The following is a 23,809-nucleotide window of genomic DNA, read 5'->3' as shown; positions in this document are numbered from 1 at the left end:
TATTCTATACATTAGAAAATTCTTGTGACTACTATGTCAGAAGAAAAAAGCTACAAAGCATAAAAATGACATAATTTTTGCAAATTTAGCTATTTTTTATGCCTATTTCCAAACATTCATTTCTATGGCTGTTTTACTGGTTGACTGAGTCAAGTTGCAATAAAACTAAGAATCAATTATGCATTATCTCATCCTGCATTAATATGCAATGGCAATGGGCTGAACAACCAAGTACACAAAATAAATTCCCACATTTTCAGGTATCAAAAGAAGATTCATTCATTTATTATTCTGTTTCAGTTTGCCTGAATCAACATACATACGGTTATTAAATACCTTGACTGACACACATGAGTACTAACCATCACTATACTTTATGACATATTGTTATTTTCACTCCAGTTCTGCTGTGCCATAAATGGACCATAACAAATAGTTGCCACATTCCAAGCAAGCAGGCAATGGCCATACTCCAGCATCTCTTCACCTGCTCTGCCAATGAATGAGAGGTACTCTAAAAGTAATGCCTCCTATTTTAGTCTGGCCCAAGATGCTAGAGTATGTTGGTGGTATGGCAGTAGAAGTTGAACCTTTGCACCAGTATTCTGTTACATGTTGCTGTGTGACAGATGGCAGCAGAGGGGCAGCTGGACAAAATGGCATCTGACATGGAAGTGCAAAGGAAGGAAAGGTGTGGTATTTAACTCCCCCATGCAGGAAAAATTATACCCACTGACATTCACTGGCAGTTACTGAACGTTCCTGGAGACCGAACAGTGGATGTGAGCACAGTGAGGTGGTGTGGTACATTTCAGCAGTGGCAACGGTGACATGAAGGACAAGCCACATTCTGGACAGCTATGCACACCTGTCACACCACAAAATGAAGAGCGTCTTGAAGAGCTCTCCCATGCAAATCCATAGACTACAACCAGAGAACTGTGCACTGAGCTGAATATCTGCTTCAGTGCAGTGGAAATGATGGTGATAAGGTTGGAATATTGATAAGATTGTGCCAGGTGGCTCCCACGAATGCTCACATGGGAAAAGAAAGAACACAGTAGGCAAGTTTATCAGGATCTATTTAACCAATACCGTCACCAAGGTAACAGTGTCCTGGATCGCATTATTATCAGTGATGAGTAATATCATGTTACCACTATGAGCCAGAGACAAAATGGCCATCCATGGAGTAGCAACATATGAATTCACCATTGAAGAAAACTTCAAGACAAAGCCCTTAGTTGGTAAAGTGATGTGCACTGTCTTTCTGGGATAGGAAAGGGGTGATCCTTCTGGATTTTCTGGAACCTGGACAAACCATGATAAAATCAGGCCCCACACCACTTTGAAGACCACGGAGTATGCTGCCAATCTTGGCTGGATTGTCCTACCACACCCACAGTACAGTCCAGATTTGGTGCCTTCTGACTTCCATCTGTTCAGATTGATTATAGAGACTTAGTTGATTTTATCACAAGTGACAAGACTCCCCCCTTTCCCCTTTCCCTCTTCCGGGGAGGGAAGAAACAACCCAACCAAGATAAGGAGGGATAACTAATTTACTACCAATGATAAAAGAATGTAAAACAATATGATATGAAAAGCAGTTACAGGTAATAAATAAAACAAATGAGAGAGTGAGGAGTTCTGACCATGTTGCTCACTGTGCTACTGGAAATGAAAGAGAGCCTTCTCCCCCATCACTGTGCTATTCTACCTCTTTTACTGGAATCAAAAATCACATAGAGAGCACTGGAGACTTCTGGGAACTGTTCTCTTCCTCTTGAAGAGACGGAACTCACCTAAGAATAGTTGACACTGCCAGGAGCTGACCCAGGAAGTGCAGCAGTGCAGCTCCTGGCACTATATTCCAGCACTGAACAGCTTGCTGCATGATGTCTTTATATGGAATACTGATAAAACCAGGACACTGATGAGAACTGGACTGTAGGCAATGTTTTCCTAGCAATGATGCCATCATAGCAACTGTATTACAGTGGGTCATTTCTGCTGGTGCAGATTTTTATGAGTGTGGCATGCAGACTCCTCTTCATGCCTGGCAGAAATGCATAGCTACTGGTAGTGCCTATGTTGACAAATAGCATTTTGTAGCTGAGAATTTGCTCTACCAAATTGTTATAGTGCTCTTTGTATGTCTTGTAGTTTCCAAGGGAAGAAATAGGAGGCATTACTTTCAGAGCAACCTATGAATTTCCAGCACCCCTGCAGCTAAATATCCAATATCTCATAAAACTGCTCCCTCCAGAAGCACAACAGTTGCTAGTTTGTTTCTCAAGAGAAAAAGAAGTGGCTCTTCTCTCTACAGGTTTTATCCACCACTGCTGCAGGGCAATTCATGATGGAGGGGACAAAGATGAGTTTATTTTTTCTGAGCTTTGTATCAAAGAAAAGATGCTGAAACTGATTGGCAAAACATTCTGGACTAGCAAAAATTAACAGTCCTTCACCCAGCAAACAATGAGGCTGGACAATTCATTTTTACAAGTATGCTGAGGCAAACTGTAAAATTCAAAGGAAGTATTGTTCTGTGTAAGTAACAAAAGTAGCTGAAGAGTTTAAGAGTTATTGCCAACAAAAGCAGGAAAAATATCATTCTTTGAGTTCTAGCCCAGTCTTCACCTACTAATTATCAGAATGTTATCTTCCTAGGGCTGACTCTGCCACTTAAGTCACACATTGATTCTCATTTAGATGCAGGTTAATAGATGTGTAGTCGACTCAAGCTGACAACTCCTGTCTCTGAATGTTACTGGCATATTTATTTATATCACTATCATACTAAATGTTCTTAGCATAATCAGGACCAGTTGTTGTAATGACATGTACTGTTAAACAGCCCCTACCCTCGAATGTTTACCATCTAAAACACTAGAAAATAGAATTTCTCACTAACACTTTCCATTCTTTCATCACAGCTGGAAAAGCTTAACACAAAATATGTTCCCAAAACAAATAACACAAGGACTAAGATAACTTTGGCAAACAAAAGCTGGAAATAAAAATGCTTTCTGATTTAATTGCACATACTAGTAGTGTTTAGGAATGGGCAGTTAGTCTTTGCATTTCTTCAAAGTAGATGCTCTGGGCTTCCTCTTTTCATCTAATGGTCTGAAAGTCATCTCGTACAGAACTAAAAGGCATAGAACATTACAAAAATTCATCCCAGAAGTAGAAATACTTAGAATTAATTTGCTCCAAACCATCTGAATATGTTGCCATTTTTCATTTGATAAGAGTGAGTAGTATCTCCCTCCATTCTGCTATGCACGTGGCAAATACATGAGATAAACTGTACCAACCAAGAAATTGTCCCAAAGAGGTGGACATTTTTTCTAATCTTTCCAGATTTGAAAGACTTATTTCAAGAAAATATTATTTTCAAACTTTCAAAGTCTCAGTGAGTTTCTTTCCCCTGCTTCCTCTCTGTTTTTTTTCTTAGCAATTAAAAATGCTTGCGTAGCACAAAAAAATTAATGATTTCAAACACTTATTTCATTAGCAATTGCATGCAGACTGGGAAAAAGGAAAATCTATCACATATTTGATACTCTGCTAATTCCACGTCAAATTTTGCTATTTCTGATTTATTGCCATTGGCTAGCAAAAGCTGTGCATGTAATTAACTCTCCACATCCTATCTTGGAAATAAGAGTCTTCTGGGTCTGAATGGACCAAAGTTTGCATTTGGTTTCTTAAGGCAGGAGCATTGCTTATGTACTGAAGGTATAGTAGTAGCGTACTGTGAGAAAATCAATAACTGTGTGATTTGTATATTCCCTATTCCACTTCAGAGACCTGAACATTACAAGAATTGAAGAGATGCATACTGGGAAAGGCCACCCAGAGGAATGGTTTATGCTCATATACTACTACTGCCATGGAGTTCAAAGACTCTTCCTCTCTAATGACTGCTGAGGCAGAGGTTTAGCAAGCCCTTGTATTAAAGAGATGCTCCAGATTTCCTAAAATGCCTGGATTCATGCCTGTACTAAACATCACTTAGTTTCCTAAAATACACTGATTTAAAATAAATTCCCACTTTTGCAATTCCTGAATGCAAGGTCTTTGAAGAATCCCTATTTGCTCTAGAATGAGCAAGAGATGAGAATTTGGCCCTAAGTTTAAAAACAATTCTGATTTTTTTTCTTTTCATGGGAATGGAATAGAAAAGTAGTTTATTTATGCTGGTTGTGGCAGATACCTTTGCCTGTCATTTCCCCTTCTAGTAGACTGGTGCACACTATTAACCCAATAATTATTGAAAAGAGGACACCAAATAATCCACAGATAGTGTTAAAATACACAACATTATATGACTTTATGATTGAATGCTTTGTGCTGTTTCTCGTCCCAATTAAACAGCATTATGTATTAAAGCATGAGATGTAGGAAATTGGAATGTATTATCATTGCTTTACTAACATCAGGTTTATAAGCACAGGAAAAAATACATTAGAAAATATGCAGGATGGAAAATTGTATTATATTTTCAATATTTCAATATATGAGTTATCAAATATGGCAGGAACCCACAAAGTCTGGAGTTTTCCTTCATATACTTTATCAGAAACCTGTTAATGCTTATCATATACATTCTGTTTAATGCAGGCATTTTTTTTTTCCTAAAGTATGAAGAAGTAACATTTGCTAGAAATATTTTATAGATGAACATTACATACACCACAGAGTGGAAATGTTATTAAGTGACATGCCCATGTTCTTTTGAGAGCTAGTAGTGAGGATGAGCCTCCCTTTGCACTTGTCAGTTTGACCCCTGCCTCCTATAGAAGGTTTGCTGGTATGAAAGTCTTCTAGCCTGAAATTTAACTCATAAGATACCCTCAGCAGAAGGGTAAATTCTTTTTTATATAGTTGAGGATATCATGTTGGGTCAATATGATGCTTTTATAGTCTCAGTGTGGCTGAGATTGTGGGGCGCTAAATCTAGTGAATTAGTTGTATTTTGGTATAAATATGTGAAAAGGCTTACTGCTCAAACGGCGAAGTGTAGGGAGGTTTCACTTTTCAGTAGCTGGCAGTCTTCAGCATAGTTAAGCAAGCTGTCCAAGCAACTTTTGTATCTCCATAGGTTCCCACTGTATTTTAAAAGTGTGCTGCCTTATCAAACACTTTGGCTGCTTGCCTGAGTCATAAAACACAATCCATAATTTTCTAACACTGAGGTGGAAATTTCAGCGTAGTTCAAGAACTCTACTGGCTTCTTCTTATAGTCTAACACATACCAGGAGTTCACATTCTCCCATCAGTAATGTAAAAAGCGTTCTCCCACTTACTTGCTGCTCAGGCAACGTCTCAGTGAATATGAAGCCCCTCCTCCACAAGTGCGTGAACATTCACTCCACGAACCCCAGGCATCCCACAGTGAGTCTCGATCTTCCTCTGAGCGAGCTGTTCGGGAGCTCTGAAGAGAGAGAAAGAAAAACCAGGAAAAAACACCTCAGGAACAAAAGAATAATGTTGCTAGTTTAATTCTTTCTTTTTACTGGATATCATCATGGTCATTGAAGACACTGAATAAATCCATTCTCTGGCATTTCTACAGATTGGCAGTTGCTCTTCTAGTGAAAAGTGCTGTATGAAGTTTCCTTCATCCTTTGAGTATCATGCTCTGTCTCAGTTTGAGACTGGTGATGATTATTATAGAAGAGTACTCTGGGCAACAGGGAGGCAAGGTATTTTCCTGATTAAGAGAAAGACGGAGAGAGAGAGTGCTGTAGACCTTGGAAATTGCACTTCTAACTTTTGCTGCTGAGTTAGAAACTATGAAATGGCATATTAAAAAGTGCCTACCAAGGTGCTGCTCAGGAGAAAAAAAAATCACAGCATAGTGAACCTACACAATACAAATGCATTTAACAAAAACTTCTCATGCATTCACCTTAAGGAACTGGAACTATCATTACTTTTTCTCTGTCCAAACATCCAAGTACCCATGCCTGATAGTGATCAGGCAGCATACTCATTCAAATGTGGCTGTGGGCAGTCACACACTGAATTCTGCACTTCTACTTGTAGTTGGAATAAATGAGAAGACAAGTGTATGAGGAAAGCTTTGGTTGTTCATCTTCACCAGAGAAAAAACAGCAAGCAACACTGTACTTCAAGAACTCGTTAGAAGATTGATGTCAGCTGTCAGTACTCAGGGACAATTTCAGAGAGAGAGAGTGCAACACTGAAATTATTTCATCTTCACTGAAGCTGTGTAACAGTTTTGTAATGAAATCTGAAACCCAGTGGAATACACCAGTAATGAATACTGTTATTCATGGGCAAAAAAGGAACTGTTGGTGATGGTTTAGAGCTGTGAGCAGTTTCAATATATATCAGTTTAAGGAAGATACTGAATTTGTCACGTGCTGCTGAGATCCAAAACTGAACACTCTGTGTCTGTAGAGCAAAGGGTTAAGTCTGGCACACTAGGATACGAAATGCATGTTAATTGGGATCTATCGAAGCAAGAGGTTACTATTCCGTTTACTTTCAAGAGCCAAGAATGCACTATATAGTCTAACCATTAATACTGAGAGAATTTTCCAATGTGTAAATCATCTAATCCTACAAAACTTTTCAAAGGCATTTCTGTTCACCCACTGGTGTCATCTGTGACGCTAAATAAATAGCCAGGCATAAGACAGGCTGAAGTGAAAGGTCACGGCTTTCATTGGTTGTCACTATACTCAACTCAGTAACAAGCCCAAAGTCTCACACTGAACCCTTTTCTCCCACAAACAGAGCCAGTAATCACAATGTTGTGCACATTTGCACTCTTGACAGTCATTAGCTCCATACATCTGAAGGATAAAAAACACTGCAAGTGCTGTTTCTACTGTCCCCTGGAAGTCTTCTGCCCTGAAGTGAGTCATTAGCTCACAGATCAGAACTTAGCTTACTCAAGTTGACGGAGTAATTATATTGTTTTATTCATTCCAAAAGCCAGATAGACTGGCACAATAAATTAAGAGTAACTAAATGAAAGCTGATCATTTTTAAATTGCTTAAGTGAGCTCAGACTGTGTGCAAATTGGCAAAATTCAATGGATAAATTGTCTGAAGGAAAGAAAATTAAGATTTGTAAGACACCTGTCCAACCGCTTTCTCTTATTTTGCTCTCTTCTTCCCATTCTTTCTTCCATCAAGGCACAGCCCAAACCCGATCCTGTCTGCCTGTTCGGGCAGAGTAGGTTTTCCTCCCTGCAAAGCCACCAAACATGGCAATTTCTTTTCACAGGAAGAGTTCCATGAGAGGCAAGTGTCAGGCAGGACACCAGCAGAACCGTGCAACATGTCATCCACCCAACTGCAGCTCGCTGGCATTTCACAATGGATGTCTACTGCATTCTTTATGTTGCTGTTAATTCACCCTTCAAAGGCACATGTACTCCATTTTTTAACCAGAGCATGCACTTTAGAAGGCAAATATACAAATGCCCCTTACAGTCTGTTTGGCTGACACAAAGAAGGCCGATCCTTTTTAGATGTGGTTCAAAGAACACAGAGGTGAAATGAAAACTGCCACAAATTAAAGGCGCTCAAGAGCAGAACATTAAAGATAAGTTGAGTATTAAAAGAAAGACTTAAAAGGGACCCAATACAATTTTTAAAGGTTTATTTATTTATTTATTTTTACATTTTTCAAATAAGTCCTGTGAATGACAAGGAAGTTAAACCAAGCATGCAGAAGGCAAGCTCTCCTGCAGCAGCTCTGCTGAAGAACATCTACTTTGATCCTGCTGCCCTGTTTTTTGCACTTTTGCCAAGTAGACCTTGCTAGCTGCGCTGAGTAACTTGATAATTCTGTGGTGTGACCAGCCTCCATTTTCAGTTTGCTTCATGGCATGCCGTTTGTAATGGTATTTTAAACACATGCAGTACTTCCTTCTGCAAAACAGCTTTTGGAAGATAGTTTGGATGGGTAATTGAGTCAGTTTTAGGTTTCTGTAGCACTTAGAATGATGTAATATTTCTTTGGATCTACTGCTAGGAAAAAAAGCATGAATTAATTTAGTCAGACATAATGCTGGATTTGTCTAATGAATGTATCACAATGATTTGACACTATCAGTTTATCTTACCTTTATTAAAATAAAATATGATTTAATTTCAACACAATAAATGCAAGGGTAAATGTAAAATCTAAGGTAAGGTAAGTGTTTGTATTCAGAATGTGGCTGATCCCCACAGCTGCAGAAGATCACTCGTGCAACAGTGTTACAGATGCCATCCATCATCTAGATACAATCTCATTAACAGTTAAATGTGAAACAAAAGGACCAGGACGCCAATTTACCAAGTTTATTTCAGCTGTTTTCTGAAGGGTATTTTTAAAATAAAGCTTTGTGTTTGTACTTTTAGGCTGCTAAGAAGAAAATCCATATTTCTGCTTTTACTTCACAAGGAAACTAAACATGGGTGCTTGCCCTGGTTGTTTAGCACTGGTTGAAACAAAGACATAATTAAAAAAGGTTGCAAGGTAAAAATCACATAAACCAAGTACTCTTACCTCATCACAAATTATAAGCATCAGCACAGCTAGACATCCTAAGGGTCCAAATTTTTCAGAAATAAATTGTACTCCCACCCAGAGGGGAGCCATGTGCCTGTTATTTGCATTCCGAGATTTGTTATAAGACCTATATATTCCCAGAAAGCATGTGATCTCAAGCTGGAACAGGCTCCAAGTTTTCTTTTAACAAGTGGAATAAACATAATTCATTTCAACTCCATCCACGTTTAATGTTAAAGAAAGTAGTGTGGTTTTCTCTCCTGTAAGCTGCACAGTTAAGATTGTGCCTGAAACTCTAGCAATGCCTGAAGAGCCATTTTAAATCTGAAGAAGATTATGGATCTATCGCAGGCTTAAGGAATATCTACCATTACCAGCTAAGGATTCACTGTTTAGTACAAACTAAAAAAAAAACAACAAAAAAAAAAAAAAAGAAAAAAAACAGAGGCAAGTACATTCTATAGTATGAGCTGAAAAAAGGGCTTCTTAAAATATAACAAAATATAACAAAAATAGTCTGACATTATCAAGTAAGCCTGAAAGAGTGTGGTGCCCAATTTTATTGTCAAAAATTCTTGCATCAATGTTTAACAGTTTTTTCTGAATTTACTGAAGAGTTGTCAAGCATTTGTGTTATATTCAGTCTATGAGCTGAATAACAGGTCTTTCCTACTCTCTCCACTAACACACAGTATACACAGAAATCTTTTACAACATCTGGAATAGTATGTGAAAAACACAACAAGTGTCACACATCCTTAAATCACAACAGCTGCCTGACCATCCAGGAGCCGCGTCCCTGATGAGAAAACCATGTTTCTTTCAGGAGCATGTGTGTACACATGTGTGTGGGTGCACAGAGGGAGAAACACAAAAAGTAGCAAGACCTCTGCTCAGATCCTGAGGCCTATAAAAGTAGTTCAGCCTTAAGAAAACTAATGTCTTAGTCACATACTGGAATTTAATTTAAAATTTTGCTTGGAACTGTAGTATCCCTCCAGAAGCCAACTATTTGTCAGTGTCACACAGAGAAGAGTGTGTATAAATGCAGATCATGTTCTTTCATTGCTCCTCAGTTATGAAGGGTTCCAGTCTTCTTCCTTCTTCAGCAAAACGCTCCTAAATTCATATTTTTCAAGAAACTAGTATATTTCGTAGATTAAAAAGCAACATAGTGAAAAATGCAGTTAACCCATTGTTGAAAGAAGGCAGAGTTTAAGCCACAGTTATTTCCCAGATGATATGCAAAGCTGGGTTTGGTTAAGAAATTATGATCATCTGTTTCTTATCATATCCCCACTGTTTAGGGGTATGAAGAACTGTCAGTGGCAATACACGCGGCTCTTCTGAGGTCACTGCTTAAACTTGTCTTTTGCTACTGTGAAAATGATATCAGGGACAAAAAAAACCCCACAGTTATCCTTCCCTATTATGTGGTCTTTTTGCCCTTCTATTTCAGATACACCCAAGCACATTCCTGTATGAATACTTGCCAAGACATACATTCTCTTTCTTTTGCATAATCTTTGATCATCCTTTGATGCTGGTTTGTCATTGGACTCAGCTACATACTTGAGAGGGTACTGAAATGCTGTCTCTAGTCAGTCAGGAAGAAACTGCTCTCAACATTTACCTAGGTATGTAAGAGCAGGAGAAAAGGCCAATAACCCCATCCCTTTTAGGAAAGTTGTATTTCTAAACTTCAACTAATGTAAATATAAGGTTTATGAGATTTCATTTTCATAGGGTTGTGTATCTTTGTTGCATTCCATCCTAGGTAACAGATGGATTGCAGTTCAGATAGGAAACTGCTTGGAAATCACTGGCTTTAAAAGGAAGACAATGCTGAAAAAAAAATACAGCTAGTTGAATTAATATTGGTAATTAGTGTCAAACAAAATGTTGACATGCAAGACATTTCTGACTAGTTGTGGAAACATTTCTGAGCTATTATCTTTGAAACATCATGAGTCAAATTTCTTGGCATGTCCAGTTTCAGTGCACACACAAAAGTGTTTAATGTATCTAGGCATACAGTTGCACATCACTTTAAATAGTACTGTATAACTGAAGCACATCAACTCTTCCAGTACCATTCTGAAGAAAGGATTTGTTAAGATAAAACTTATCTTGAGAGCAGAATAATTCTCTGGAAGCACTAGGATTCCTCACGGCAGTAGATGCCCTCCAGCTCTCACTAGATATCTGCCCACTTCATGCACCTCATAAAAGCAGAGCTCCTCATGGTAACCTCAGTAATATAACCAAGGACTGAGTAGGAATGAACATCAACGTGTGTTCTTTTCCCAAACTGTCTGCTTCAGGGTCAGGATGAATTAATGTTGCTCAGCTGGTGTGACAGATAGCGTGTGTTCCCATTACCCTGACCATACCCCATGAAAAGATGAACAGAGGACCTCAGCCACCAGAACTCAACAGAACTGCCAGCCAGCCACCCTGAGAGGGACCACACAAGCCAGAAACACCCGGCAGAATCCTTACCAAAGGAAGAGGTGTTCTGATTTTGTGCAAGTTAAAAGAAAATGGAAAGAGCAGATGCTGTACTGCCCAAGCTGCCAGAGCTGCTTGCTGCACCTGAGGTGCTAAGTGACCACGAGTGCAAATGCTCCTGTGATTAACCGCATGCTATGCCCTATGGCCAAATCAAAAAGATGCCTATTCAAACTCCCACTAAGACACTGACTTCTCTGGTAAGCAATCTGGAAAGAAGTAGCTGCAGTAAACATCAGAGCTCTTGAGATGGAGGGACTATACCTCCTACACTGGCTCCCTGCTTTCTGGAGGGCTGTGGCTATCTCCTGTCTGGCATAGGGCTGTGAGAACAGTTCAAGCCCACTTGCCCAAGGCTTCCAGTCTTGGAAACTGGCTGAGGAACTTTTGCCTCCTTTGCACTTGCAAGACCAGGCAAAACACCTGTGAAGAGCTCATGAGAGTACTTCCTATGGAAAACCCCTGGCACTAGAAACCCTTGATTTGAGTGACTCTATGCTGCAAGGAAGGCACTGGCACAGAAGCACACATATATAAGGGGTATACACTATACTCTGGGTAATTAAATTACGCTTAGACTTTGCTAGTACAGACAAATGGATCAGGATTTATTTTTTAAATTTGGCGTACTAGAAAGGAATAGACAAAAAAAAAATCCTAATCTTTTTCTAAGCTGTTTTTCATTTATTCTTTCTTCAGAATCTGAATCATCTTCTTCAAAGAAACAGGGTAAGAAACATTGATGAGAAGGTGAGAACAGGGAATCTCACTGAGATCCTCTTGCAGTTTTTCAGTGTTTATTCCAGACCTATGAGCAGAGGCAACAGGAAGAGCAGTAAGTGGACAATATTTCTTTACTCTGTGGAAAGACACCCAATGAACGTTCTGCTATCTCAGCTCTGAGGGACACAAGTATGACTTTGCTGTGGTATTCCATTCTGTCCTGAGTTCCTTTTGTCTTTTACTCTTAAATAGTGTAGTCACGCAAGGCAGGCTTATTACTATGAGAGTAGAAAAAGGGAAATTATGGCACCTTTTTCCTCCTGCAACAGAAAGCAGATGCTTATATAGGGATAAGCAAGCATACATGACCTGATATGGTTATTTCATAACTAATAAAGACATAGTGTCACAATTAAATCCTATCTGAAAACACAGTGGCTCTAATCTTGGTGTTGTACACATCCGTACCCTCTGATAGTCATCAGTTCTGTGCATCAAGTGCTCTCTGAAGGATCAGAACATTGCCAGGGCTGTCTACATTGTACCATGGGACTCTTCCCACCCTCAAGAAAGTCACATAGCTGTATATATACAGTCTTCTCAAACGTATCCCCATGACCCATCATAGGGAGTACATGACTTCCAGTCTGCAACAAAAAAGGGAAGAAAAGATAAACAGTCATCTCAGTACTTCAGGAGCTAAACAGTCAATCCCAAGGCTGGGCTGGAAGTTGTATCCCTGGAGAAATGTGCCAAATGTGAGCTAATTTCTTCTTCTTAAAGGGAAGCAGCCAGCCAGGGGGCTTGCTGGCAGAGGATGGATCTGACACCATATCACTTCAACACACTGCATGCTGCGCTCCCTATAACATTTTATAACAGTGCCTTATAAAACTCAGATCAGTCCTATCTCTCACTCCAGTTACCCATATGAAAATATACACCAGGGGAGCAATGCGAATACAAGAGCTCTCTTTCTTGCTCTCACAAACCCAAGTTACAACACTCTGTTGTATTTGAATCCTGCCATGCTGGTGTAAACACCAGGCATGGGTGATCCAATACAAAGCAGGTCCAAGCTGGCTCAACCTCAGACTTGTCGCCTAATTGACTCAGAGCAGTTTTTGAGGCTAGGACTGGTTCAGATGCAGGGTGGGTGAAATCACTTTCCAGAATTCAGAACCCACCCAACAGCACGGGTTCAAAAGTGCATCTTACACTGAAAGACATCGGGTTTGCCTTTCACGTAGGAAGGGCTGGGGGCAGGGAAAGAGCTGAGAGGGGTGCAGAGAAAGGAAAGAAGAAAAAAGAAAAACTGTAGTCTGCGATAATGCCTAGTACATGCCACGCGTTTTCTAAGAGCCAAGAAGTGAAAGCTGTATGCTGGCTTGGCTGTGTTTGTTGGCCTCAAGAAAAAAAATGGTCCATATGTGGCAGGCAGCCCCAGCTCCATGGTTGAACCACGGTCTCCCTCAAGGAGGCGGGGTGATATGGTGAAGAAGTGCGTATTAGCCACTTTCCCTTGGCTTAGTAAACTGACCTCAGGCTTCAGAAATCCACCCAGACTAAATTTCTGCACAGGCCACAGTGTCTAATTGTGAGTCCTTTCATGTGCATTAACCTGCACATGGGCTGGATTTAGAAACTGTTTCTGAAACTCCAAACTAGAAGACCTTGTCATGTAAACCTACAAGGAATCAGGCTCCCTGCAGCAGGTGGTAACCCAGCTGCCTTGGGTTACAAGATAAGATGATCAGGAGGGAATTCAGGGAAGGGAGGAGAACTCTCCAAGGGCTTGTGCAATTTCAGATAAACACTCACAATTATGAAGTTTATTTAAAATAAATAAAGTCTTCTACCCTTCTGATAGTCTGCCATCTCTCTCAGTTACCTCATGGAGCTGTGTATATGTTTATTTTAACAACAAGGGGCCATATAAAGGATTGAAATATTAAGCCTTAACGGAGTCAGGAAAACTGAAAAGGATGTGTTTATGTGAAAAAAAAGAAGAGAAAGAGAAAAAGAGGGAGAAGGGACAAAAGAAAGAGAAAAAGGGGAGAGCAGACAGGCAGGCACGCAGAAAAGAGGGAAGAAGAAAGGAAGGGAGGGAGGGAGGGAGGAAAAGAAAACCAAGAAATTATATGGAAAGCTTAAGATCTAATTTCATAATGAAAAACAAAACAACAGTAACAAGAAAAAAATGGGAAGACAGGTAAAGAAAGCCAACAGGATCTTTAGGAATTAACTAAAAATTTCAGAGATCATCAGAAATTTTACTCTCCATAAATCACTAAGGAACTGATCTCAAATTAATGTAGATGTTTCTTTAAAGGAAAATGCTCTCACAGAATCACAAAAGAATTGTGGGATTTGGAAGGGACTCAGGAGATCACCTAGTCCAACTCCCTGCTAAAGCAGGTTCCACAGAGTAGGTTAAACAGGTAAGCATCTAGGTGGGTTTTATTTCCAGACGAGACTCCATTAGCTCTCTGGGCAGCTTTCTCATGTGCTCTATCACCCTCACAGTAAAGAAGTTCATTCTCATGTTTGTATGGAACTTCCTGTGTTCCAGTTTGTGGCCAGTGCTCCTCATCCAGTTGCTGGGCACCACAAAAAAAAAGCCCCATCCTCTTGACAACACACTCTTTAGATATGTATAGGTGTTGATAATATGCCCTCTCAGACTTCTCCAGACTCAGCCTTTTGTCATGAGGGAGGTGCTCCAGGCCCCTGATCATCTTTCTGTCCCTCTGCTGGACTCTCCCCAGAAGTTCCCTGTCTTTCCTAAACTGGGCAGCCCAGAACTGGGCACAGTACTTCAGATGTGGCCTCATCAGGGCAGAGTAGATGGAAGATCACCTTCCTGGACCTGCTGGCCATGCTCTTTTTCATGCACCCCAGGATACCATTACCTTCTTGACCACTAGGGTACACTGCTGGCTCATGGTCAACCTGGTATCCACCTTGGATCTGCATCACAGAGCTCCTTTCCAGCAGGTCAGTCCCTACGCCGTACTGATGCATATGGCTACTTTTACCCAGGTGTAGGACTCTACACTCTGCCCTTGTTCAAAAGGTTCCTCTCTGCCCAATTCACCAGTCTGTCCAGGTCTTGCTGAATGGCAGCACAGCCTTCTGGCATGTCAGTAACTCCTCCCAGCTTTACATCATCAGCAAATCTGCTGAGGGTGCATTCTGCCCCTTCATCCTGGTCATTGATTAAGTTATTGAACAAGACCAGACCCAGTACTGACCTGTGGGGAACAGTGCTAGCTACAGGCCTCCCTAGAGTCTCAGTGCTGTTGGTCAAAACCCTCTGAGCACTCAGCTGTTAAGAGTTTGTAGTATTGACATGTAGGAGTTTTCTAGGAGTACCAGATGATTTTTTTTCATTATTTTAAATTGAGTTACAAAGATGCAAGAGATCCTAGGTTATAAGCAGTTGCTGCTGTCATTCTACCCTCTCATATCACACACATTGAAAAAAATTGTGTTTTTTTCTCTAACCAAATAAAATGAAAGACACATCCACACTTTGGAGACAATATGTGGCACAGTAGACAGTGTTCATCTCAGTAATCCAATTCCTTTTGCCCTGTTGATCACCATCACTGATGTGTGGCCGATCCCATCACAGATCAACAAGACTGCTGAAGTTTGAATTAGCAGAGAAGTGAATGCTGAGGTTTTTAGTTTCAAAGATTTCTGTTGGTTCACTTTTGCCTCCCCTTCAACTAATTTATGTCTTTCCTCTTTAAAATGTGTCCCTGGCTAGACCTTTAAGGAAACCATTGTCGATAGCACAGTAACTTGAAAATCCCCCCCCTCTCTTTTTTAAACAGGAACTATGAAAATATCACATCCAAAATGCATTCACGATCATAATCCATTCACATTCTTTTTCATCCAAAATGAAAAAGAAACGTACAGCCCTGGGCTTGTTAAGAGCATTTATATTAGCCTCAACAACAGATGCTTTTAACAGCCCATGCTGAGAGGAATATAGGGATTTAAGTAAGTCAGTCAGTCAGTAAGTAAATAAATAAATAATCCACCAATCTGATGCCAGCACCAGAACGGTAGGAGACCTTATTACTTCCTGTATTTCTTTTCACTTTTGTTTCTGTTGATACAGCACAGGATCCGAACAATACACTAGCAAACTTATAACAGGGACTGAGATTATATCCAACAAAGCTAGAAGGGGAAATTTGACACTCCTATGCTACATTCATATGGAAACAAAATGAGTTATATTCATTTTATGGGACAGTTTGAATTTATTATGAATTGCATATAATTTCCTGTCTTGTTTCTTTAGTACTCCTGGAATTTATTTCAGGATATCTTACGTTATCACATACACACTTCCCTCTGCCCTGACACCCTCTCTGCTAAACTTTCTCTAAAAGGAGCCCTGAAAGGCAGAACTCCCAGGACAATCTCTAAAGCGTTGAAGCTTTGGAAGACATTCCATAAAGGCAATGAAGATGAAAATTGAAACTGTGAAAATTTATGTGCTGAAGAATTAGTGAATGTACCACTCATTTCTCTGCACAAATAGATGAAGGAATACTTCAATGAGATGTATCCACATAATTCACAGGTGGCAAAATTATGAAGACTTCTCCATATGCTTCCCTTGGAAGCAGAATGAATACCAGAAGCTACACTCTCTGCTTTTCTTCCCCCAGTCACTTGTCTATATTGCTTTCCAATTTCACCACAACGTTAGATACTTTAACAAGAAATTAGGAGAAGCAAAAAGAAAAGAAACTGCTCATACTCAAAATGAAATTCTAACCAAAATACTAAAAAAGATTTGGGAATAAACTTAGGGTTAATAATCTTTGTTGTCATCTCACTGTCAGTGAGAAGGTGCTGGTTTATAGTAGTCTTCCATGTGCACATTCAGATTGAGCCACAACAAACACAGCCCCCAGCAAATCTTGTTCTGATGATAAGATAAATTGGCCACTCAGAGGCTTCACTAAATGATATTCATAACCAATGTTTTCTGGAAGAATTTTAATTGCTTGTAAGCATTGCATTTAAATACCACATATAAAAGCTCACAAGAAAAACAGTTACGAAATGAAAAGATTGTACTGGAAAGTCTAGGCAGGTGAAATTCAGTGTACCACCATTTCACTTAACAGAGGAAAATCAATTGCTATAGCTGAACAACTTGATCTGTAATTTCATCTCATACTATGTTTATATAGATATCAAAGGTTATTATTCTGAGAAAAGCATTTCCCACTTCCAAAAAGATGCGCAAAAACTTAAACGCTGATAACTCTGTACAGTGGTGGGAGAGCCTATAACAGAGAAGATAAAATACTGCACACAATTATCTGGGAAGACAAGTAAACCATGAGAGAATGTCATCTTTAAAACCACAGTACCACTCCTTGAAATGTCTACCCCTTATTCATTTTCTTTCTGAGATTTGCCTGAATATATACTCAAGGCCCAGGAGTTCCCAGGGCTGGAGCACCTCTCCTATGAAGAAAGGCTGGAATAGACTCTGGTTGTTCAGTCTGGAGAAGAGGAGGTGCTGGGAAGACCTCATTGTGGCCTTCAGGACAGATAAGGAGTGACTCTTCATCAGGGAGCATAGTGATAGGACAAGGGGGAACAGTTTTAAACCATTCTATGATTTTAAGTTATAGGACCTCCAACATCCACAGCTAGTCAGCCATCTGTTAAGACAAGCCTACTGTCCATATGCTGATAAGAAAAGATAGTAATGCCAAGAGCAAATGTCAACCCTTCCTGCTGCACTTCGTACCAAAGTATAGTATTCTGATGAAATTCAGTGTTTCAGGACAGCTTTTGATTAGCTGCTGTCTACCACATGGGAAGACTTCTTTTGCAGCTGTCCCTCGCTTGGGCTAGAACTAGTCATTTCTTTTTCCTTTTCCTGCTCCTCATCCTAACACCATAACATCTCACAGAGAATGTGTTTACAATGTATTCTCACTAACCTAAATTTTCTGATTGTTTCTGTAAGGATGATACTATCCTCCTATTTATTCCTCATGTGACAGACCACGTTTGTGTGGCAACAGACTGCAGTTTCCCTATCTTTATCCACATAATTGCTGCCCACACAGCTCTGACTTTTCGTACAAGCTTAAGCAAAAAGCTATAAAAAGCAATAGAGATAACAAGAGTGATTGCAGATTCAAGACAACACTGAAGAGAAACCATGGGGTTATATGTGGATGACCAGCAGCACAGTTATAAGGGGTAGTTTTGGTTTGCTTCCATAAAAATTCAGTTATGAAGAGATTGATAGCTCTCTCCTAAATAATTGTTAATCTGGGCATCTGGAATTAAAGAATCATAGAATGGTTTGGGTTGGAAGGGACGTTAAAGATTACCCAGTTCCAACCCCCTGCCATGGGCAAGGCTGCCACCCACCAAGTCAGGCCGCCCAGGGCCCCATCCAACCTGGCCTTGAGCACCTCCAGGAATGGAGCATACACAGTTTCTCTAGGAAACATGGCCACAAACCACAATGATCAGAAATTTTTCATTCTTTTGCATGAATAAAACTCAGGTTTGTATAGTTAAGCTATGAATTTCAGCACATCCTTCCCCAATGGGTGAGATCAAATGCCATTCTGCATATAGATATGTCTATGTACAAAAATATATATGCACATTTAGTACCATATACTGGGAAATCTTTCTCTCTAGAGCTATAAATGTAGAAGCAGATGAATGTACACACAACAGTAGATAGACCTATCTACACATGAAAGGAAAAACTGTCAAGCTTTCTACATGTGGATATAAACAAGAAGCATTATACTCATTCCACTGGCTAATTATGGTTGTGGCCATTCAAGACAGACGCAGTTAGATAATAGGGGAATACAATGCCAAAGAGCCTGGAAGGGACGGACTATTGTATTTGACTGTTTTCCATGTACAAAACAGAACAGCAAAAGAAAGAAATCCTCCAAAAAAACAAAACAAAACAAAACAAAAAACCCAAGAAACAAACCTCACACATGTGCTTTATTACAGTTTCTAGTGTTAGTTCTGTAAATACCACAAGAGCAACCAAGAGAGCTAAAAAAAGCCGCTGAAAAGATGCAAACAACAAATGCAAATGTGATTAAATGCCCTTCTGACATGAAATGATTTGACTTCAAATTTGGATGAACACACATGTCAATGGCTGGTTATGGTTTTGGCCACATTCCCTTTGAGTTAGACAACTGTGATTTGCTTGTGTTAGGCTTTTATTTTTAAACCAATAGAAAGGGAAATCTTTGGAATTGAATGCCTGCTCTCTTTTGTTCCTCTTAAAAGTGGTGTGCTAATATTTTCTTAGCATGCAAAAGTTCACAGAGCAATGAGCAAAATTCTCCAAATACCTGCTTGGTCTGGAAAAAGAGAAACAATCTTTTCAAGTTACTTTCAATCTGATTTTAGTTTTTCAAGACAAGTATCTAGGGTTATATTCTTAAAAGGATCTCTGACAGTACCTAATTGCCATTTATGTCAAGAAAACAAGATGTCTGGGCATGGAGCAAATTCTAGGGCAGATAACAACTAAACTGCAAACCCCACAGATCTGTCTAGCAACATTCTTTTCCACCACTCAACTGAAAATGATTTCTTATGAAGAAGAATACGTGGAGCACTACATTACTCCAGGTGTTCTGCCTTGAAGTAGACTACCTATACCTGCTGGCTAAGAAGAGATTACTCTTGATGTTGCCTCTGGACTTGTCCATCTCTTTAGCATTACGTGCATGGGGGCTGGAACGGTGTCTAAGCTATGCAACCTCCTTATGGGGGCAAGGACACACAGAAAAAAGAAAGAAGTACTTTTCTTTATAGTGTCTTACTGAAAATATAGAAGCATTTGATAAATAACTGTAGGTTTAATCATGTGAGTAGCTGCTATCAAGTCTTAGTGCTTAGAAGTTTGAAAGCTTCTACTGATGCTGCTGGAGTACCTCATGGCTAGAGGCTGCTCAAGTTGCTCAGTATAGGCAAGAAAGAGGTTTTAGAGACATACAAGACTAGAGAAACAAATCCAGGTATAGATTTTCATAGCTCTCATACTCATTTCACCTACTTCACTAAAGGCTGGCATCTATTGGGCTAATAGGCATGTTAAAAACCCTATCCAGTGCCTATTTTTTTCTCAAAAACATCCATGGGCCATACCCTGTATGAACTCATGCTGCAATAAACTACAGTAGCAGCATGGATATCTTACAACTTATCTCTATCTCTATCCAAGCTAGAAGTCAAATTCTTGCATGTTTACCTAATCTCCTGCTGAAAGCAAGTAAGAGATTTTCCTGACTGTGGAGGGAGTAAAAGAATGGCCTGATTCAAAAAAGAAAGTTAAGCTTGCTTCACATCACTATTCTTAAGGCACAAAGAGATTTGGTGGGAGGTGGGGGGGGAAATCTCTTGAGGCAGGCTAAGTCATACAAATACAAACTAGTATAGTATGGAATATAATGCATAATAGCTGGCAGCAGAATGCACTATTTATTTTCATGAGTTAGGGGCTGAGAACTTAATTCACAAGAAGGAGAGTGAAGTATAAATGTTATGAGTATGAGCTTAACATGGGGCCAGATCCCACAGCCCTTACACAGTTTTGCTGAGTCTTATCTCCTGCTGATCTTCTTTGAATTAGTACTGAAGGATTGGCTCACAGTATATTACAGTCATCAGGTTATAAATTTCTCATTTTCATATGTGAAGGAAGACTGGTGCCAGACTTTATGCCATTCTGCGTAATTTCAGTGTATGGAAAACAGATCTTTAAACAAGCTAGGAATTTAAATCTCAGTGTAAATAGCTTTCTTAATTCTAGCAATCAAACAGCATTTACTGATTCGATATCTGAAAGTTTTTTTAAAAAAATCACATCATTATTGTTATAAAGCATTTGGGATATGGTTATCCCACTAGTTTAGGTCTAGATGTGGTTACTAAAAATGCATTAAGATTAATTTACAATAATTAGGATAGTCTGTTTCATTCAGATAAGTAGGAAGATGCAAGAATCTATAAAATTCATTAAATTTCTTCAAGATTCTTTGCTATTTGATTGACTACATTTAATTAAATCTTTAGAAAAAAATAAAAACAAAACACTAAATGTATGCCAAGACCACTATAGTATCAAAAGTGTCTGTACATAATATTCTCACTGCAGTACACCTATAAAATGAAGTATGAATCACAATGGAACATTTTAATATCAATCAAACTGCAGAGACACAATGTTCAGCTGTAGAGCATCCTATCCGGATAATCAGGGGAATTATACAAGAAAATCATACAATAACAATAAGCATTATATCCCCGAAGTATACCAGATATCATATAATGTATCTTACAGAAGTTAGTATAAAGTTTTCTTTCTCATGAGTTGCAGCAATGATCAGAGCTGCGGGAAGACTTCAGTACATGCTGTACCTGGTTTCTCTGCATGGGCACAGCAAAAAAAAAAAAAAAAAAAAAAATTTCTTTTCTGGTCATTGTTGTCGTTTTAGGAAGGAAGAAAATTTCAGTAATGTTACAGCATGATACAGTTTGATTTTAAGTGGGGAGGGAACAGCACTTCTCCAAATCCCAAGCAGTTAAATCACCATTCACAGGTCGTTGCTCTCTGAGTTTGTAAAAGGGATGCCAACGTCACCTTCTTGGTTCTACCTGCAGCAGCCCACAATATCAGGGCTCTGAGTACTTCAGAGAGGATAAGGCTTACGTGATTCCTTCAAGGCAAACTCTACCTTGATCTGAAAGACTAAAAGCATTCCCTCATATATACATGCAGATTCAGTATCAGCTACCAGCTAGGCAAATTTATCGGAAAGAAATGGCATTTACCAGGAGGAGGGAAGCCAGAAGCAAGGTGCCAGCAGCGGCCCAGCGGCAGCCTTCCATGGTCGGTTGGTGCGGGACAGCGGTCGGACCGTGCGCGAGCTGCCCGCTGTCACATCCAGCGCCAGCGCGAAACTTCAGCCCCGCTTCTCCGCCTCCATCAGCCCTGCTCACATTTCCTGAGCCAGAGTGGGTGGGTGGGTTAGGGTAGGCTGCAGGGAAGCGCTGCCGGAGCCGACGAGCAGCCAATGCCCCTCTTGCTAATCAGACATGCAGCACAACAAAGCCGAGGGGTCTGGGGAAAGTGTAAGGGGCAAGGTAGAGGGGAGGAAAACAGGGGGAGAGGGAGGAGGAGGAGAAGGAGGAGAAGGAGGAGGAGAAAGGCAGAATGGCACAGCTGGAGGGAGTGCTCTGCCGTCCGCAGGAGCTCTGCTCCACCACTTGCCGCGCGCGGTCGGGCTTACAGCTGGGTCAGTAGCACTCCTCCTGAGCGCGCATTGTTCCAGTCAGGAGGGAAACTTAATCTGTGTCAATATATAACGTATGCCATAAAAGGCACCAATCAGAAAGCACTGAAATCTTCCAGGAAGATTTTTTTTTCAGTGTGCTTTACTGAAGTTGCGCATTTTCTAGAGAAAAATGCTCTCTGGAACTCTTCCCTCCATTTATTCAGCAATAAGGGAGTCTGGCTCTGATCCCAAATCATAAAGCAGGTATGTTTCTAAGAGGACTGCATGTCAGTCTTTCTGTCATTACCTTTTCTTCCTTCTGGGGTAAATTTAAAAAACACCCTATTCAGGATTACAAGGAAAATGAGCTTCTGGGAGAGAGAATTTTGCACAGAAAGACAAAGATCCACACACCCAGGAAAGCCAAGAACAATGCCTTTGAAGCACTAACTTGGGAGTTTCAAATCCAGTTTTCCCCCGTTCAAGATTCATAGAGTTATAGAATCATAGAATTGTTAGAGCTGGAAGGGACGTTTAAAGGTCATCTAGTCCAACTCCTCTGCGATGAACAGGGAGGGTCAGGGTGCTCAGAGCTCCCTCCAGCCTGACCTTGAATATCTCTAGGGATGGGGCATCCACCACTTCTCTGGGCAAACTGTTCCAGAGCCTCACCAGTTCTGTTGCCTCATGCAGTTCGCATGCCCAGGTCCCTGCACAGCCTGAAGTACTAAATTCATTTTTTTTTCTTTTGGTCTAGCTTTTTGTTTTATTTTCTAAAGCAAAAAATGCAAACTGAATCCAGTAAACTCTTTTTTCAGTGCAACAGGCATTCTCACAGGAATGAGCTAGACTTCTCTCACAGTCAGAAAGTTATGGTGCTGCAGAGTGTGCTTTGTCCAAATGGATATGCAGAAAGTCTTGACTTCCCTAAGATTTTGGCTGTTGTTCCTCAGTAAGCTCAGACAGTGAAGGAGAAAAGCAATGTACACGTGTTAGGGGAGGAGAACAGAACAATGAGCAGAGCAGAGGGAAGCTCTGCCAAGGGCATCAGGTCTGTGGTCAGGGAGGAAAAGGGACCATGTGTAGACCACAGACCATTTGAAAGAGCTGCACGTCCGCAGAAATGAAAAACAGCCTGGAGGAAAAGCTGGATCAGCAGACGGGGAGAGATACAGAATTTAAAAGGGGAAAGGAACTGAGAGGAAAAAGGGGTTACAGATGTTGAGTAGTCAGGAGGAAAGCAGAGGGTCTGACTTAGCAGGACAGGATCAGGAGCATAAACAATGGAGATATCCAAAGGCCTAAGTAGAAAAGAGGGAAACTTGACAGAACTAGGCTTGGGAAATTAGGCTGAAGAGAGAAATTTGGAAAAAGAAACAAAGATAATCAGAAACAGTGGGATAAACAGATTTCAGCTTGCAATGGCCAGCAGCAGCCTGACTGGGGACATTTGAACTTGGCGGGCTAAGAAACAGAGCCTGGAAGACTGAAAAGGCTCAGAGGGAAAGGGCTGTGATGGAAAGCTGACTAGGTGGGGTGGAGTGAATGCAGCAGGGTGAGAAAAGGTTTAAAATGGCTATTAAGAGTTTTCTACTGTCAGTGAGTCCTTTATATAGCCAATTCCTACCGCACAGAAAATGCAGTGACCACTACCTCAAGAGAGCTGGTTGATGGACCATTTTTGCACTACACTCAACTCAGC

The 23,809-nt window shown here is 40.3% G+C and overlaps 1 protein-coding gene across 11 annotated transcripts in view; it reads right to left on the bottom strand.

Annotated features, from left to right (window-relative positions):
* Positions 1 to 23,809, bottom strand: part of ADAMTSL1 (ADAMTS like 1) — a 442,268-nt gene that overhangs the window by 177,407 nt on the left and 241,052 nt on the right. For 8 of the 11 annotated variants that reach the window (XR_002433573.1, XM_021381313.1, XM_021381315.1 and 5 more), the window contains one exon: positions 5,319 to 5,446. Coding sequence is in view for 10 of the 11 variants with exons in the window: in XM_021381313.1 (XP_021236988.1) it covers positions 5,319 to 5,446 (128 nt within the window). In the remaining variant the exon portion in view is untranslated. Of the gene's footprint in view, positions 1 to 5,318; positions 5,447 to 21,664; positions 22,058 to 22,122; positions 22,150 to 23,809 lie in introns of those variants that run through there. The other 3 variants (XM_021381318.1, XM_021381319.1, XM_021381317.1) reach the window with 3 other exon arrangements.

Source organism: Numida meleagris, chromosome Z, assembly GCF_002078875.1.
Source record: "Numida meleagris isolate 19003 breed g44 Domestic line chromosome Z, NumMel1.0, whole genome shotgun sequence".
In the NCBI taxonomy this organism is placed as follows: Eukaryota; Metazoa; Chordata; class Aves; order Galliformes; family Numididae; genus Numida; species Numida meleagris.
Note: the sequence above shows the minus strand (reverse complement) of the source record. Positions and strands in the feature narration are given on the sequence as shown.